Source organism: Ursus americanus, chromosome 20 (genome assembly GCF_024610735.1).
Source record: "Ursus americanus isolate L20-20 chromosome 20, mUrsAme1.1.p, whole genome shotgun sequence".
Classification (NCBI taxonomy): domain Eukaryota; kingdom Metazoa; phylum Chordata; class Mammalia; order Carnivora; family Ursidae; genus Ursus; species Ursus americanus.
In genome coordinates this window covers 50,595,434-50,614,155 of record NC_142146.1, presented here as the reverse complement: position 1 = coordinate 50,614,155, position 18,722 = coordinate 50,595,434, and the positions used below count along the sequence as shown (strand labels likewise).

Sequence of the window (18,722 nt, the reverse complement as noted above, 5' to 3'; positions counted from 1 at the left end):
AATAATTTTTCCCTGAAATTTCTATTATTAAAATAGGTGTGCTCTGGTTTAAGAAAACCTAATCTATGAACATTTGAACTTAAAAATCTTGATTACATAAAGAGAAAGCCACTCTAATTAGAGTGGTAGGAAATATTTCACTTATATCTGCTATTCAAAATCAACATACTTTGTCAGCAAGAAAATATTAAGCAATGCCTTTTCTAGGAATACTGTTTCTGTTTTGGACTTTGATTTTAGACCTAAATTTTAATATGCAAATCTTTTAAAGTATCTGGAATAATGCTGTGCAATGTGCATGTGGTTCATGATATTTATTAATTTGTTAGGGCTGCTGTAACAAAGTACCACAGGCTGGTACTTTGGTAAGCAACAGAGATTGATTTTTTTTCACAGTTCCAGAGGTTAAAAAGTCTGAGATCAAGGTATCAGCAGGGTTGGTATCTTCTGAGGGCCATGAAGGATGGATCTGTTCCAGGCCTCTCCTCTCGGCTCGTAAATGGCCATCTTCTTCCTGTGTCTTCAAGACTCCTCCCTCTGTAAAGGTCTGTTTCCAAATTTCCTCTTTTTTAAAAGGAACACCAATCACATTAAATTAGAGCCCACCCACTTAAATTTATTTCTTTAAGGACCCTAACTCCAAATACAGTTATATTCTCCAAATACAGATTAGGACTTCAGTATATGAATTTGGAGGAGTGACAAAATTCCGCCAATAACACTACATTTTAGAATGTTTATTGGCATTTATATTGTGATTAAAAATATGTTAAAAATAAATGAGCATGTGTTGGACTAGAAGATAAAATGGGAAAATGAAAACAATTGTGTTAGGATAAAGGAATTAGGATTATGAATTAGAAGGTTATTTTACTTCTTATAAAAATGTTTCATTTTTTTATATCAACTTTTCAATTGAAGAACTATGCCATGCAGAATCAACTCACCCCATAAGGATATATTCACATAGATGACAAATAAAAGCTGGTATTTAAAAAAAAAAAAGTATTTGTTATTTAAAATGCTTGCAATATTGTCAAAGTTTATAGCTAATACAGGCTTTTAGATTTAGAATAAGTATTATATAATGTTAGCTAACATAAATACAATTATTAGTATTAATCTTATACAATCAATTTCTTTATCTTGAAAAGATTTTTCTGTTGTTCTTAGTCCTCTTAGCTTAGGCACGTGGACTTAAAATTATTTTAGGTCACTATGTTTTTAGGAAACCTCTACAATTTTAGACATTTTAATAGATATGTATTTCATTTCATCATGTTATAATTTGCATTTCCCTAATTGGCTAACGATGTTAAACAATTTTTCACGTTTTTTCCATCTGCCTATCATTTTTGACAAAATTTTTGCTGATAGATTTTGCCCATTTCCTAATTAGTCTGTTTATTTAAAATGTAGAGTTTTGGGAGTTTTTCATGTATTCTAGATAAAAGTCCTTTGTGTAGTCCACAAATATTTTCTCTTAATCTGTAACTTGCCTTTTCATCCTCTTAACAGTGTCTTTCACAGAGCAAAACTTAATTTTGTTGAGGTTCTTTTTATCAAGTTTTCTTTTTATGTATCATGCTTTTAGTTCAAGTCTGAGAATCTTAGGTCCCAAAGATTTTCTAGTTTCCTTTTTACCTTTAGATCTATGATCTATTTTGAATTAATTTTTGTATAAGGTGCAAGGTTTTGGTCAAGAGTTTTTTTTTGTTTTGTTTTTTGCTTTGTTGTTTGGCCTATGGATAACCAATTACTCTAGTAATTACTCTAGTTATTCCACTGTCTCCGTTATTACTTTCAATCTGTTAAAAAAAAAAAAAGGCTAGGCTATCCTTCCTCCACTCAACTACTTGCTTACCCTTGTCAAAAATCAGTTCAGCATACTTAGGTGGGTCTATATTTATATATATAAATATATTTAATATATTAGTTATATTAATAAATATATTTAGCAAGTAAAGGGCTAGTACCCAAAATCTATAAAGAACTTATCAAACTCAACACCCAAAAAACAAGAAATCCAGTCAAGAAATGGAGAGAAGACATGAACAGACATTTCTCCAAAGAAGAAATACAAATGGCTAACAGACACATGAAAAAATGCTCAACATCACTCAGCATTAAGGAAATACAAATCAAAACCACAATGAGATACCACCTCACTTTAGTCAGAATGGCTAAAATTAAATCAGGAAACGACAGATGTTGGCAAGCATGCAGAGAAAGGGGAACCCTCACTTTTGATGGGAATGCAAGCTGGTGCAGCCACTCTGGAAAACAGTATGGACGTTCCTCACCAGTGGAAAATAGAGCTACCCTATGACCCAGCAATTGCACTCCTGGGCATTTACCCCAAAGATACAGACGTAGTGAAGAGAAGGGCCATATGCACCCTAATGCTCATAGCAGCATTGTCCACAATAGCTGAACTGTGGAAGGAGCTGAGATGCTCTTTAACAGACAAACAGATAAAGAAGATATCGTCCATATATACAATGGAATATTACTCAGCCATCAGAAAAAAATGATTACCCAACATTTGCAGCAACATGGACGGGACTGGAGAAGATTATGCTAAGTGAAATAAGTCAATCAGAGAAAGACAATTAGCATATGGTTTCACTCATTTGTGAAACATAAAGAATAGCAGGGAGATCGGTAGGAGAAGGAAGGGAAGAATGAAGGGGGGGGGTAAACAGAAGGGGGAATGAACCACGAGAGACTACAGACTCTGGGAAACAAACTGAGGGCTTCGGGGCGGGGGGGGGGGGGATTGGGATAGGCCGGTGATGAGTATTAAGGAGGGCACATATTGCATGGAGCACTAGGTGTTATATGCAAATAATGAATCATGGAACACTACATCAAAAACTAAGGATGTACTGTATGGTGACTAACATAACATAACATAACATAACATAAATAAATAAATAAATAAATAAATAAATAAATAAATAAATAATAAAATTGTACCAACTGACCAAATTATCTTTTCTTTTGCTCTCCCAGAACATTCTAGTTGTTTTTAACAGTATTTTTTTCTGATTATGAAAATAATAAGTGGACACTTTAGAAAATTTGAAATATATAGAAAGAAACAAAAGAAAATAAAAACTACTCATGATCTTTCCACCCATAAAAAAAAGTTAGTTTATTTATTAGCTTTTTAGCTTTATCTTTTTGTATTTATTTTTTAGTGGTTGCTTTATGAATTACACATCCTTTTTAGTCTACATATAATATATATTGCATTGTATCACATAAAATACAAAAAGAACGCAACCATTTGGATCTATTTACTCCTTCTCTCCAACCTTTATGCTCTAGTTGTCATATGTTAAGTAGACATACTTTATAAAACCCACATATAATAATTCCTACTTTAAATAAGAAAATACAATTTGTTTTAAATTCAAAGGAAAAAAGTCTTTAATACTTACCCGTATTTATCACTTATGGTACTTTTTAATCCATCCTAAGGGCCCTGGGGTTCTGTTCATTTTTTTTTTCCCCAATGTTTATCTCTCTTCTTCAAAATGAATAATTTCGACTGATCTATCTTAAATCCACTGGATCTTTCTTCTATAATCACAATAATGCTATAGAAATCTATCCAGTAAATTTTTATTTCAGATATTGTATTTTTTCCATTCTTTTTTTTTAAAGATTTTATTTATTTATTTGACAGACAGAGAGACAGCCAGCAAGAGAGGGAACACAAGTAGGGGGAGTGGGAGAGGAAGAAGCAGGCTCCCAGTGGAGGAGCCTGATGTGGGGCTCGATCCCAGAATGCTGGGATCATGCCCTGAGCCAAAGGCAGATGCTTAACGACTGAGCAACCCAGGCTCTGTATTTTTTCCATTCTTGAATATCCAATTTTTAATAGTTTTCTGCTGAGATATTCTATCTTTTCATTCATTACTAGCTTATTTTCCTTTATGTCATTGAACATAGTTAACAGCTAATTTGAAGTCCTAGTTAGTTATTTCTATCATCTGGATCATCTCAGGGTTGGTCTCTGCTAACTATCTAATCTCTTGAGTACGGGCCTTGTCTTCTTCCCAGATCAAGAAATTTGCAATTGTATCCTAAACATTGGGGATGTTATGTTATGGAAACCCTGAATTCGGTTATGTTCCTCTAAAGGGTAGTGATTTTGACATTGTTTTATTTTAACAAGCAGTTAACTTGGCTAAACTCAAACTGTAAAATATGTCTACCGTCAGGTAAGCAGCACTGAAAATATCAATTATTTTGGCCTTTGATGGGTTGTTTTAAGTCTTCCCTGTGCACATGTATTTCAGGACTAGGCCAAAGATTTAGAAAGAGCTTGTATGCCAACTCTGAGCTCTCCCTCTCTGATCATCTCTTTTCTGGAATATTCTTTCTCAGAGGCTGCCTTAATCTGTGTCCTCCAATCTTCAAGCCAAAAGACTAGATTTCTATCAGAGTTTTAGCTCCCCTACATGGAAAACTCTGTACCCTGCCCTCAATCTAATAGCCTTAAACAAACAAACAAACACACAAACATAAAAACAAAACCCCAGGGAATTCACCCAGTTCCATTCTCTACTTTGAATTTAAAAAATTAATAGCCTTTTTAAAAAAATTGTCAGTTTTAGGTTCATAAAAAAATTAAACAGAAAGTACAGAAAATTTCCATATAACCTCTGTCTCCACAAATGCATAGCCTCTCCCATCATCAAAATCCTGCACCAGAATGGGAAACATTTCTTATAATCAATGAACTCACACATCATAATCGACCCCAAATCCTTAGTTTATATTAGGATTCAGTCTTGGTGTTTACATTCTATGGGTTTTGACAACATATATAATGACATGTACACACCATTATAGTACCATATTTTCATTGCTCTAAGAATCTTCCATGCTCAACCTACTCATCCTTCCCTCCCACCCTGGCAAAAACAGATTTCTTTACTATATTCACAGTTTTACCCTTTTCAGAATTTCATTTAGTTGGAATCATACAGCATGTAGCCTTTTCAGATTGGCTTCTTTCACTTAGTAATATGCCTTCTATCAATATTTGACATTCCCTCTGTTATGTGCTTGGTTTCGGTCACTCTCCAGTGTTTTTAAGTAGTTATTTTGTCTAGAATTTATCAGTTATCTGAGGGAAGGCTGATGCAACATGAAATATTAAATCAGGAACAGCAGAAAAAGTTTTAAAATACAAATTGGCGCATTAATCGTAATAAACAGACTTCCGGTCACAGCTCAAGATAGATGGATGTATCATGGTTTATTTTAGATCAGCTTATAATTACTGAATTTCAGGGTTCAAAGAAGTCATAATGGTCAGCTAGTTTACCAACCAACAACAAATTTAAAAGTTGATCGTAAGTCCCATCACATAAAATGAAATTCTATGCCATTACTTATGATGTACCATATAGCAAAAAAAAAAAAAAAAGAAAGAAAGAAAGAAAGAAAGAAAGAAAGAAAGAAAGAAAGAAAGAAAGAAAAGATGATTACATTCTAAATATACACAACAAACCTGTCAAGGCTGTTTCACTTATGGATTTAATTTGTAGAAAAACTTCTCCTTTCAGTGAAGTCCAGTTTTGAAAATTATCATATACTTCATTTTTAATACTGGTTAGCTCCCTTTTAGTAAAAGTAAGTAATGAAAGAGTCTTATTCCAGAAATATTTGTACTCCACCAATCTTTGACTGTAAAATAGTTTAAAAAATTAGGAATTTTAAAAATAGCAAGCATAATAACAAATATTTCTTTGAAAAAATGGTTTTCTTTGAAAAATGGTTTGAGAATGACCATATAATCAACTGGCTAAAAGGAGACAATTTTGTTTTTTTTGTTTTTTGTTTTTTTTAATTTTTATTTATTTATTCAACAGAGATAGAGACAGCCAGTGAGAGAGGGAACACAAGCAGGGGGAGTGGGAGAGGAAGAAGCAGGCTCACAGCGGAAGAGCCTGACGTGGGGCTCGATCCCACAACGCCGGGATCACGCCCTGAGCTGATGGCAGATGCTTAACCGCTGTGCCACCCAGGCGCCCCAAAAGGAGACAATTTTGAATGTAAAAGGAGGTGCTATTTGTATTTTGCAGAGATGATAGATATAAATTGGGAATATCCCAGGAAAACTGAGGTATATGGTCACCCCAACTCATTTCCATTATTTTAACTATAAAGAAAGACAGCTAACTTTTTCATACACATTAATTCAATTAATGTTTTAACTTCATTCAACGGTAAATACTTAGTGAAGAAAATCAGGTCAAAGTGACTTAATCACAAGCCAAAATGAGATCTCAGATTCTTAGATGGTATTCTTGCTATATACCATGGTTCTCCAGGCTGTATAAAACCTGGGGTAATAATAAAGAATACCTTTTAAAGTGATTGATCCAGTGCTTTTGTTTCAAGAAATGTCACAGTTCAAAGTAATCACAGATTTTTTGTAATCTCAGTGATTTTATTACTTTAGATGTCCTGGCTATAATTTATCTAATAATCAAAAAAGATTCAGGCATAGATCTGGGAGTTATCAGCAAAAAAATGATGACTGAAGCCATGGTGTAATTATTTGGTTAATAATTATCTTCCTGAATGGACTAAATCTATGATGCAGAGACTATATCTGTCTTATTCATCAGTTTCCCAAGCACCTAGCACAGTAGTTACCACATAGTATATGCTTAACAAGTACTGACGAATGAATGAATGAGTAAAAATAATGATCACCCAGTTGGAGAAATGAATAAGTGAGAAGTGCTGAGGATAAAACACTGGATAGCACTAATGTTTTGGGGACTAAAACAGAAAAGTATCCAACAAAAAAGACTATGGAGTAAAAGAGAAGAAATACCAAAAGAATAATATCTGAAATCCAGGAAATAGGAGAATTTAAGCAAAAAAGTAGTGGTCAGTGTTTAAGCCTTCAGATAAAGGCTGAACAGAGTGTGCTGTATCTGGTATTAAGGAGGCCTCTGGTGATCTCAGAGAGAGGCATTAAGTAAGAAAGGATAGAGCAACAAAGCAGAAGTGACAAAACAGGTGATACCAGCCATCAAGAACCTTGATTTAAGTGGCAAGAAGAGAAAGAGGAAAATGCAGAGATTTGTTAAGATAGGAGACACCTGAGTGCACACAGCTGAGTAACAATACAAGTACAGTCAGAGGCTAAAAACACAGACAAGAGGTGCAATTTCTTGTGCAAAGTCCTAGAAAGGACAGAGGTAGGGTAGAGGCTGAAAGATTAGCCTTTGTCAGGAAAAAGGATGGTGTCATTCCATGTGGTAACTAAGGTCCACCTGAGTGATCAGAAGCCACAGGGGATGCCTCAATCAGCATACAGAGCTGTGAGTTAAGAAAGATGCTAATTTCAAAAAGCAGAGAAGGAGTCTGAATAGATCACTTAATCAAGGGGGCCAAAAGTGAGAATGGGAAGTCTGAATGTAGAGCCAGAAACTGGTAAGACAGGAAGATAAGAGCTATGAACTGAGTCAAGGTCAAGGGGCTAATGGTTTGGTGTAAGGCAGCTGCTGAGAGTAAGCCATGTGCATGGGAGTCAGGGCTTACAAGGATATTTAACAGAAAAAAGACTAGATGTAAATGCAGGTGCTTCTGTAGAAAGAAAGGCAGGAAACAGAAAATTCAAGCTTGTTAGCCAAGAGCAGATCCATATTCTGTGGGGCCTAAATCTTATATGATTAGTGGTGAGTGGGAGGAGAGCTTTCTTGAAAAAAACAATACAAAAATGATGTCTACTTGAGGCACCTGCGTGGCTCAGTCGGTTAAGTGACTGACCCTTGATTTAGGCTCAGGTCATATCAGGGTTGTGAGATTAAGCCCCACCTCTGGCCCCAAGTTAGGTGTGGAACCTACTTAAGATCCTCTCTCTCCCTCTCTACCCCCACTCTCTCTCTCTCGCTTTCTCTAAAAAGAAAAAATGATGTCTACAAAATTAGGTTACAAGTGTACAATTATCCATAGAATGAGAAAAATCATTACAAATAAAATTTTAATGTTGATGAACTAATGAATCATCGAGCCTTACATAGAAAACCGGGGATGTACTGTATGGTGACTAACATAATATAATAAAAAATCTTTATAAAAAAAAAATTTTTAATGTTGATGAATTCCACCAATATGACAAAATACAGGAAAATGATATAACTTCCTAATAAGTAACAGTGCTATAATACCTTTTATTTTTTTAAAGATTTTTAAAAATTTATTTATTTTTAGAGAGCGAGCTTGTGCACCACGTGCGACTGGTGGGGAGGGGTGGGGGGAGAGGTTAAGAATCTAGAGCAGACTCCATACTGAGTACAGAGCCCAACTCAGGGCTTGATCCCATGACCCTGAGATCATGACCTGAGCTGAAACCAAGAGTCAGAGGCTTAACCAACTTGAGCAAACCAGGCTCCCTATTTGCAATTTTTGTCCACATGTTCTACAACCACTTGTTCATATGAGAACCATTTTATATAATACTTTATGTGGGGAGAATATAAAAATTATATAGCCTTTCATCTAGCATGGCCATTAGTTTTTTATTATTGGTAGTTTTAAAAGATTTTTTCAGCTTTATGGATCATTACTGATAACACTGTGTAAATATTATACATTGTCCAATTTGGAAAAAACTTATCAAATTTTTTTATATGATTATAAGATTAGGAACATTTCAAGTGTTTTTAAAAAATGAGTAGGCTTAAATTGTCTTTGGATGACCGGGTGCATTGTCAATGAGCAGTCATATTTTGAAAGGAATATTTTTTTCTGAGCAGTAAGCATCAACAATAGGCTTAAAATATTTAGTAAACCATATCATATACCTATTTGCTATCATCCAGGCTTTGTTGTTCCATTTCTAGAGTATAGGCAGAGTAGATTTAGCATAATTCTTAAGAGCTCTTGAATTTTCAAAATTATAAATGAGCACTGGCTTCAACTTAAAATCACCAGCTGCATTAGCCCCTAACAAGAGAGTCAGCCTTTCTCTGAAGCTTTAAAAACAGGCATTGACTTCTCCTCTCTAGCTAAGCAAGTCCTAGGTGGCATCTTTTCCCAATAGAAGACTGTTTGTCTAAATCGGAAATCTGCTTTTAGTGTGGCCGCCGCATCACTTTTCTCAGCTAGATCTTCAGCAAACTGGCCGTATAGCTTCTACTTCAGCACTTGTTGCTGCATCTTGCACTTTGATGTTATGGCGAGCGCTTCTTTTCTTAAATGTCATCAGCCAACCTCTGCTAGCTTCAAACTTTTCTTCAACAACTTCCTTACCTTTCTCAGCCTTCATAGAATTGAAGAGTTGGGGCCTTGCTCTGGATTAAGCTTTGGCTTAAGGGACTGTTGGGGCTGGTTTGATATTCTATCCAGACCACTAAAATTTTCTCCATATCAGTAAGAAGGCTGTTTGGCTTCCCTATCACTCATGTGTTCACTGGAATAACACTTTTAATTTCCTTCAAGAACTTTTTTTTTGCATCCACAACTTGGATAACTGGCACAAGAGGCCTAGCTTTTGGCGTATCTTGGCTTTTTGTTTGTTTCCTGACTTCAGGTTTTTATTTAAATTCTAGTTAATTAACATATATGATAAAATTGGTTTCAGATGTAGAATTTAGTGATTCATCACTTACATATAACACCCAGTGCTCATCACAATTAGTGTCTTCCTTAATACCCACCACCCATCTAGCCCATCCCCCACCCACCCCCCTCCATCAACACTCAGTTTGTTCTCTATAGTTAAGAGTCTCTTATGGTTTGCTTCCCACTCTCTCTCTTTTTTTCCCCTTCCCCTGTGTTCATTTGTTTTGTTTCTTAAATTCCACATATGACTGAAACCATATGGTATTTGTCTTTCTGTGACTGGCTTATTTCACTTAGCATAATACACTGTAGCTCCATCTACATCATTGCAAATGGCAAGATTTTATTCTTCTTGATGGTTGAGTAATATTCCATTATACACACACACTTTTTTTTTTTTTTTAAGATTTTATTTATTTATTTGACAGAGATAGAGACAGCCAGTGAGAGAGGGAACACAAGCAGGGGGAGTGGGAGAGGAAGAAGCAGGCTCATAGCGGAGGAGCCTGATGTGGGGCTCGATCCCATAACACAGGGATCACGCCCTGAGCCGAAGGCAGACGCTTAACCGCTGTGCCACCCAGGCGCCCCCACACACACTTTCTTTTTTCATTTATCAGTAGATGGAAATTTGGGCTCTTTCCATAATTTGACTATTGTTGGGCATATCTTGGCTTTTGACATGCCTTCCTCACTAAGCTTAACCATTTCTAGCTTTCCATTTAAAGTGAGAAATTTGCAATTTGCATAGGCCATAAAAAGACCTCAAATAGCCAAGTCAACATTAAGGAAGAAAAACAAAGCTGGAGATAATCACAAATCCAGATTTCAAGATATACTACTACAAAGCTGTAGAAATCAAAACAGTATGGTATTGGCACAAAAACAGATACATAGATAACTGCAACAGAACAGAAAGCCCAGAAATAAACCCACAACAGGGTATTATGCTAAGTGAAGTACATCAGACTAAGAAAGACAAATACCATATGATTTCATTTGCATGTGGAATTAAAAAAAAAAAACACAAATGAATAAACAAAAAGTAGAATCAGATCACATTGTCTGATTCCATATATCCAAAATGTCCAGAAAAATGCAAATCCATAGAAACACATTAGTGGTTGTCAGGATGGGTGGTAAGAACAGAGATTGAGTGCAAATGGCACGCGAATCTTAGGAGTGACTCAAATGTTCCAATACCAGATGTGGTAACGGTTGCACAACTTAGTAGGTCTTACTGTGCAAAAATCAATATATTGTGCTCTTAACATGAGTGAATTTTGTAGTAAGTAACTGATGTAACCCATGCAATGCTCCAGATTATCCACTTTAGAGTAACAGATTAAGATTTTTATCTTTAGAAGGGATCTTTAAAGTTCAAATATTACCTGGAAATGCTTAAAATATAGCCATTATCATTCAATAATTAAATAAATATTTCTGAGTCCCTACTATGTGCCAGATTCTGTTATTAAATAATGGAATGATTGACTTAACAAAAAAAAAATGAGTGTCACTTAGCCTATCAGGTCACCAAATGTCAGTGGGGCAGGATATCAACAAAACTGTTTAAAATAAGATGTGATATGATAAACTATGAGATTGAGGCTACAAAAAAATAAATAAATAAAGCCAGATGACAGAGTCTAGATTTACAAATTAAAAAAGAAAGGGGGCACTTGGATGGCTCAGTCACTTAAGAGTCCAACTCTTGATTTTGGCTCAGGTCATGATCTCAGGGTTGTGAGATCGAGCCCCACATTGGGCTCCGTGCTGGATGTGGAGCATGCTAAGGTTCTCTCTCTCCATCTCTTTCTCCCCCTCTTCCTTCCCACTCCTCATCTCTAAAAAAAAAAAAAAGTACTTTAAATTTCAAACAATTTATGAAAAATTTGCAATAGGAATCCTCTGAAAGTAAACACTGTCTAAAATATTTCAAATATGGATTGATTTGGAGCACTGGATTTATATACAGATTTGCATAAAGTGAAATATACTTATATGCCATACTATTTTTTGGTGTTCATTTTACAGGCCTTCTACACTTAATTTCCATTCTCAAAGGCATTTTATTCTGAATAGCAGATGTGCTGAGCCAATTGAGACAGACCACACCTACTCCTGATCACCTCCTTGCAAGAAACAGGTTGGAAATGATGTCAGGAAAAACAGACAATGAAGAACATTTTTCTGGAGGCTAGGTGATTAAGCCCAATTACAATTAAGTAAATGACAGAATAATTTTAAAAGAGCAATGCAACTCAAAGACATAGTTCATTGATCTACTGAAAGTTCCTTTTGGGACACCTGGGTGGCTCAGTCGGTTAAGCATCTGCCTTCAGCTCAGGTCATGATCCCAGGGTCCTGGAATCGAGTCCCTCATCAGGCTCCTTGCTCAGCAGGGGCCTGCTTCCCCATTTGCCTCCACTCCCCCTGCTTCTGCTCTTTCTCTCTCTCTCTGACAAATAAATAAAATCTTAAAAAAAGGGGGGGGGAGGAGTTCCTTTTGGGCTCCACAAATAAAATTATTATATCTGAGTACCTAAAGTTCATGCTGCTTTTCTTTGCCACATTTAGAGAGATGATAAGCTCCTTTTCTTCTGTATTCTAGTAGGTATTTTTAAGATAAACTACTTTAAAATCAGCTTTTAGTAATGCAACAAAATTGGTGACCCTATAAACTTTGATTTTATTTTCACCAGACTGTCTGTGCCTATCCATAATGTACCTACTAGTGAGGAATAAAACCAGTAATCATTTCTATTTGTATATCATAAACTTTTATTTGTACTGTTTAGTTAGATGGTTACTTCCAAAATTGTTTTTTAGTAAGTGCTATGTTTTTATATAAGTCAGACCCCAGACTCCCAATTTGTATCTTTTAGCTAAAAATAAACAAAAGTCACATATCTATTGAAATTTTTTTTTAAAAACTTGGCAGTTAAAAGTATAACTCAAAATGATAAAATGAGAATACAATAAAAATAACAAACATGCCTCAGTTTTTTCAAGAATTTAAAATGTTACAAATCACATGTAAAATGTGAATAATGAACATTTTGCCAGTCTTAATATTTTGAAGCAGCATTAATTATTTAATCTAATCCTGGTCTAAACTTTAAAATTCAGTCAATCCTACCACCCACAAGGGCATTAGTGGATAAAATAAATGGGACTTCCTTAGCAGACCTGAGCCAGAGCTATGGGAAGAGCTGAGTTGAAGCACTGGTTGGCCTGACTAAAGTGGAGAACCGGAATCACCTGCTGGTTCAATACCAGATTTCTAGGACAGAGCAGAGAAGATTCCTGATGACAAAAATGATCATCTGTTTTATGAGTAGGCTCATTGATTCAAAAATTATTTATTGAGCGTCATTATGTGCAAGGCACTTAAGAAAGGTAATTGACCAGCAGATGATCACCAGATAGTATATTAAAAAATTATTAGCCCAGGTAATTTTTTTAATGGAACAATGTTTCTGGTAACAACTAGTAGATTGAAAAAGTATGTTTTTTTAGTAACCCAGAACCTGTGTCTATTTATAATGTTCATTTAATTTTTTCCCTTTTCTAAGAGCTAAGTTACTCAATTTTGAAAAGAATCTGATATTCTCAATATATTCAATTCCAATTTTATAAAAGAAAATGAACTTCCTAATTTATTTATAACATTGTGTTTTGCCTTCAGGTATTATAAACCCTCCAAAAATTATATAAAAGCAGAATTAACATCATTTATGTTGAAGATTTTGAAATTTACGTGGTCTATTAACTATCATTTAGAAAGTTACCCTGGTCTAGGGGTGCCTGGGTGGCTCAGTTGATTAAGCATCCAACACCTGGTTTCGGTTCAGGTCATCATCGCTGGGTCCTGAGATGAGCCCCCACCTGGGCTCCACACTCGGCAGGCAGTCTGCTTGAAGATTCTCTCCCTCTGCTTCTCCCCCACTCATGCACACATGAGCACTTTTTCCCTCTCTCTCAAATAAATAAGTAAATTTAAAAAAATTTATCCCATTCTTCTATTACTTTTTGTATCACTGGACTATCAGGCAGGGAATTGAATACACCAAAAAATACTGGTAAAAAAAAATAATAAATTAGTGACTGTGCTTTCATTCTAAATGTTACTGCACAAAAAAAGCAAGGTGTTTGCCTGATTTAAATGTACTGCTAAAACTATTCAGTTGAGATAATGGTAAAAAAAAAAACCCAAGTGAAGTTGTTTCCTTTTTTTTCAACCACACTGAATATAGAAACTATGTTACTAAAATCTGTTTGAATGTTTACATAGTATTAAATATTCTTTTTCAATCCTTATCATTTTCAATTCTTTAAAGATAATCTTACCTGAATACTTGTGATGGTCTCTGCTTAATTTTTAATTCATGTTGCAAATGACTCAATTCTTTCTGTACTCTCTGAAATTCATTTTGTTGACTTTTTAACTGCATGCTTACATCTCGAATTCTAAAAATATAAACAAACAACATCCATTACAAGCTTAAAAATTTCATTCTTAGAATTTTATTGAATTAAAATTTAAATGCATTTTTAATAAAAATAAATGTTAAAAAACTATGCATCTTTATATACGCTAAATGAATGTACAGAAAAAGTATGGAGAGACACATATTAAACACCATTATCCCTAGGGAGGAGAGTGGAACTGATGGGAAGGGGAAAGGCAAAGAACATGGAAGGGAGGCAAAACTTTTACTCTATATCTTCTGTATTGTTCAAATTTTTTACAATAAACATGTATTTTCATTTGCATTACTAATTAAAATGTAACTAAACAAATATCAATGTAATTTTTATTAAAGTAATACATGTATACAATTCCAAATGTCAAATATTACTAAAAGAGCTAAAGAAAATACAGTAATCATTTGCCTTTACCTCAATTCCCACTGCCTAACACAACTTTCAACTTTTTTTCCCTTATTCCTCCAGTATTTACTTCTTTTTTTTTTCTTTAAATTTATTTGAGAGAATGAGTGTGAGAGAGAGAGAGACAGCACATGAGCAGGGGGAGGGGCAGAGGAAGAAGGAGAAGCAGAGAAGGAGACTCCCCACTGAGCAGGGAGCAGGATGTGGGACTCGATCCCAGTACCCCAGATGAGATCGGGCGCGTTCAGGGTGGTATGGCCGTAGACTCGATCCCAGGACCCCAGGATCATGACTCAAGCAGAAGACAGATGCTTAACCAACTAAGCCACCCAGGGGCCCCCTAGTATTTACTTTTATATTACTAAATAACATGCTTATATTGTTATTCCTTAATATTTCAGTTTAGATATTACCTAGTAATTTACAAATCAGTTAAGATCTGATTCTGCTCCTATGAGACCTAAATATGATAGCTCAAATTACAAGAGTATATTACATCGCATAAAACAAATGTATTATTAGGCAATCCAATGCTGATAATAATAGCTTTATAGAGTCATCAAGCCCCAGGATCCTTCCAACTCTCTGGTCTACCATATTTGGTGTGTGTTATTTTCATTGACCATGATAGTGGCAGAAACCCCAACAATTCTTTTCCCATTCCAGACCAGCAGCAAGAGGAGAATAATGCTCACTCTGTTTTAAGGAAACTTCTTGGAAGTACCAGCAGCTGCTTCTGCTGAACTAGACATTAGACACATGGCCATACCTATTCCAAGTAAAGCAGATATAGCCACAGTTCTATTACTAAGAAAGAAGGAAGAATGATGTTAGGGTAGGTAGCTAGCAGCTTCTATCCTAATCCTAATAAGAATGACCCTCCTACACATACCTATACTTTTATACACACATACAAACACACCGCCTTCCCCATCTCACCCACCCAGTTTAGTTAAATCAACCTTTTAATTTAGTATTTACATTATTCTTCACTAGTGAGCCACGTGTTATGATATGATCACATTTCTTTTCCTGTACAACTTTTTGTTGTCCCTGAATTAAAAAACCATCTCCTTTTCTTCTTAGTTTTCTCTGTACCTATTACTGACACATCTTCCAAATCTGACAGAGGTGTAATTCTTCTTTCTCAACACCTTCAGACACAGCAGAAAACTCTTCCATATGATTTATTTTCCAGGAAACATTCTTCCCAGAGCTCTCTATTCCCCTGCTCCAGTCTGGGTATTCTCTCAATTGACTATACAACTATCATCCTGGGACTTCCCTTTCTTGTCATTTCAGGAACTGTCCTCAGCTCTCTCTCTCTTTTTTTTTTTTTTTTTAATATTTTTTTATTACATTATGTTAGTCACCATATAGTACACCCCTAGTTTTTGATGTAAAGTTCCATGATTCATTACTTGCGTATAACACCCAGCGCACCATGCAATACGTGCCCTCTTTAATACCTATCACCAGCCTATCCCATTCCCCCGCCCCCCTGCCCTCTGACGCCCTCTGTTTGTTTCCCAGAGTCCATTTCATGTCAAGTCCTCTATATCCTTGCTCTAAAGGCTTCCTCCTCTATGGTATGCTCCTTTCGGTAGAAAAATTCCTCCAGGAGCGTTTTGTGCATGAGAGGTAATTTTGAGAATGTGACTATCTGAAAATGTCTTTACTATATCTCAGACTGGACAGTTTAGCTGAATATAGAATCACAGATGAGAAAAATATTTTTTATGCACAAATTAGGTCACTGTCTGTCCTCTATTTCCTAATTTCCAGTGCTGTTTCTGCAAAGTCCAGTGGCATTCTAATTCTTACTTTGTATGATACATGGTAGGTTCTCCCCACTCTGCCCAAGCCCTGGTTCCGAAGCTTAAAATTTTTTCTTTTCACTTAGTATTCTTAAATTTCATCACAATATATTATTGTCAGTCTTTTGTCATTCTCTGTGCTGGGCACTTCATGAGTATTTGTTTTGGAAACGGATGTTTAGTTTCAGGAACTTTACCCTAGGGAGAATGATTCCTTCCCCTTCATTTTCTGTTTCCTTTCTGGAACATCCTTCTATTTGGATGTGGAACCATCTGGAGAAATCTAATTTTCTTAAATTTTTTTGCCATCTTACTACTTTGGACATTTTGTTTTAGTTTCATTATCTTCCATTCTGCCTATGAAATTTTTAATTCTGCTATCATATTTTAATTATCAGGAATTCTTTCTTATTCTTCAAAAGGTTCCTTTTTTTTATTACCCCTTGTTCTCATTTCATAGATACAATTTCTTCTCTTATTCTTTTGATGATAATTTTTATATCAATTACACTGTGTTTTAGTTTTCTTCAGCTTACTGCATTGCTTCTGTTTCCTCTGGGTTTTTCAATTTTTTCTTTGCTTTGTTTTTTCTCTTTCACATTTGAAGCCTCCCTTACAGTCTGGAGATCCTTTGTTGTCTATTCATATTTACAAATGAAGACAATTGGTCCAGTTTCTGCAAGTCAATAATGACGAAGGGAGGAAAGGGGGGAGGGTGGCTTTTCTAAATAAAAGAGAAGCAACAAAAGTGACATGTGGACCTTGTATAGAACCAGATTCAAACAAATGAACAATTATTTTAAATATTAAGGAAATTTGATTATGAACTGGGAATTAGAAAATACAGAGGAACTATTGCTAATTTGGGGATAATGATACTGTTGTTATATGAGAAAATGGCACATCTCTCTGAAGTAAATAGGGATGAAAATAGCATGCAGTCTTGGATTTTCCTTAAGTTACTTTAGCAAAAAAACAAAAAAAAAAGGGACATATAAAACACATATGACAAAAATCATGGTAATTTTTGAATCTGCATATTTATTATACTATTTTCTCTTTAAAAAAACCTAACAAATGAGGCACTGAAATGCATTAAGCTTCTGTAGTGTGCAGTGGAATTGCTAAATGATGGGCTTCAACTGTGGGGAGATCATGTGGGGAATCAGCTATTTTGATAATACTTATGCCATCTGCCAGAGTCAGGACAAGGTAAATAAAAGCCTTTTGGGAGGAAGAGTGGGAGAGAGGTTCTGAAAGTCTAAATGCACTTTTAAAATATTTTTAATAAATTCTCCTATTTTCAGCCTCACTTTGTACCCTGACAAGTATTTCTTTTGGCATACTAAGAGAAAACAAATCAGCCAAATGTTGTTTTCAGGAGTTACATCTTAAAAAAAAAAAAAAAAAAAAAATTAACAAATGTAGAAAATAAAAGGTTAGAAAAATATATACCAGATAGATGCTTTAAAAATGATAAAAGATACATATTAATATTAATAACTAGCAATAAATAGAACTCTTTAGTTTTGATAAAAATCCCAAACTACAAGAAAAATAATAATCATGAACTTTTACATACCCAAAACATGACTTCAAAACATAAAGAAGTATCTGTTCAAAATCAAATTGAGAACAAATTTTTAATCATAATGGGAGGTATTAACACATTTCTCACAGAAATGGAATGGCTTCAATGATATGAAAAATAGTAAAGATATTCAAGATTTGAATAACAGAATTAACAAACTTGATGTATGGATATAATTGGATATAATAATCATTCTTTCAAACACATGATATAATCATAAAAGCTGACCACGTAACCAGCCACAATTAAAATTTTAATATGTTCTTAAAAAGAAAAAAATCATATATGCACATTCATTGCTTACAGTAAAATTACATGAAACATTTACAACAAAAAGCCAATTTAAAAATCTACATACATGGAAACTTAAACATACATGTAACAAACACTGGGCCAAAGAGGAAACAAAAATGAAAATTATAAACTATTTAGAAATAAATAATGGAAACATTATATATCAAAGTACTCAGAGAAAAACTTATAGTCTTAAATGCATTTATTTTAAAAACAACAACAACAATGAATGGGTATTCTGAATGTCATGATCCAAGAGAAACGTATAAATGACAAAAAACAATCAATGCTCAGAAGCAAGCTACCCCAGTAGCAATGAGCACACCCAATTCTGACATCTTGATTTCTAAATACCATTTTCCAATAAAAAAAACCAAGGCATCTTAGAGAACTGGTTGATTCCAGAATTAGTTGGGGCAGGGAAAATCTAAGGCAAGCCTAGAACATTTTGTGGTGCCAGAAAGTAAGGAAGAGCTCAAGAAAGACAGGGCACAGATGCCACCTGAGAACTCCTAATAGCC

At 34.8% G+C, this 18,722-nt stretch overlaps 1 protein-coding gene across 2 annotated transcripts in view; it reads right to left on the bottom strand.

Moving 5' to 3' along the window:
- Positions 1 to 18,722, bottom strand: part of LEKR1 (leucine, glutamate and lysine rich 1) — a 171,444-nt gene that overhangs the window by 89,263 nt on the left and 63,459 nt on the right. For both annotated transcript variants that reach the window (XM_087870309.1, XM_045811980.2), the window contains 2 exons: positions 13,957 to 14,076; positions 5,531 to 5,706 (listed from right to left, as the gene is read on the bottom strand). In XM_087870309.1, the coding sequence (XP_087726435.1) occupies positions 5,531 to 5,706; positions 13,957 to 14,076 (296 nt within the window). The remainder of the gene's footprint in view (positions 1 to 5,530; positions 5,707 to 13,956; positions 14,077 to 18,722) is intronic.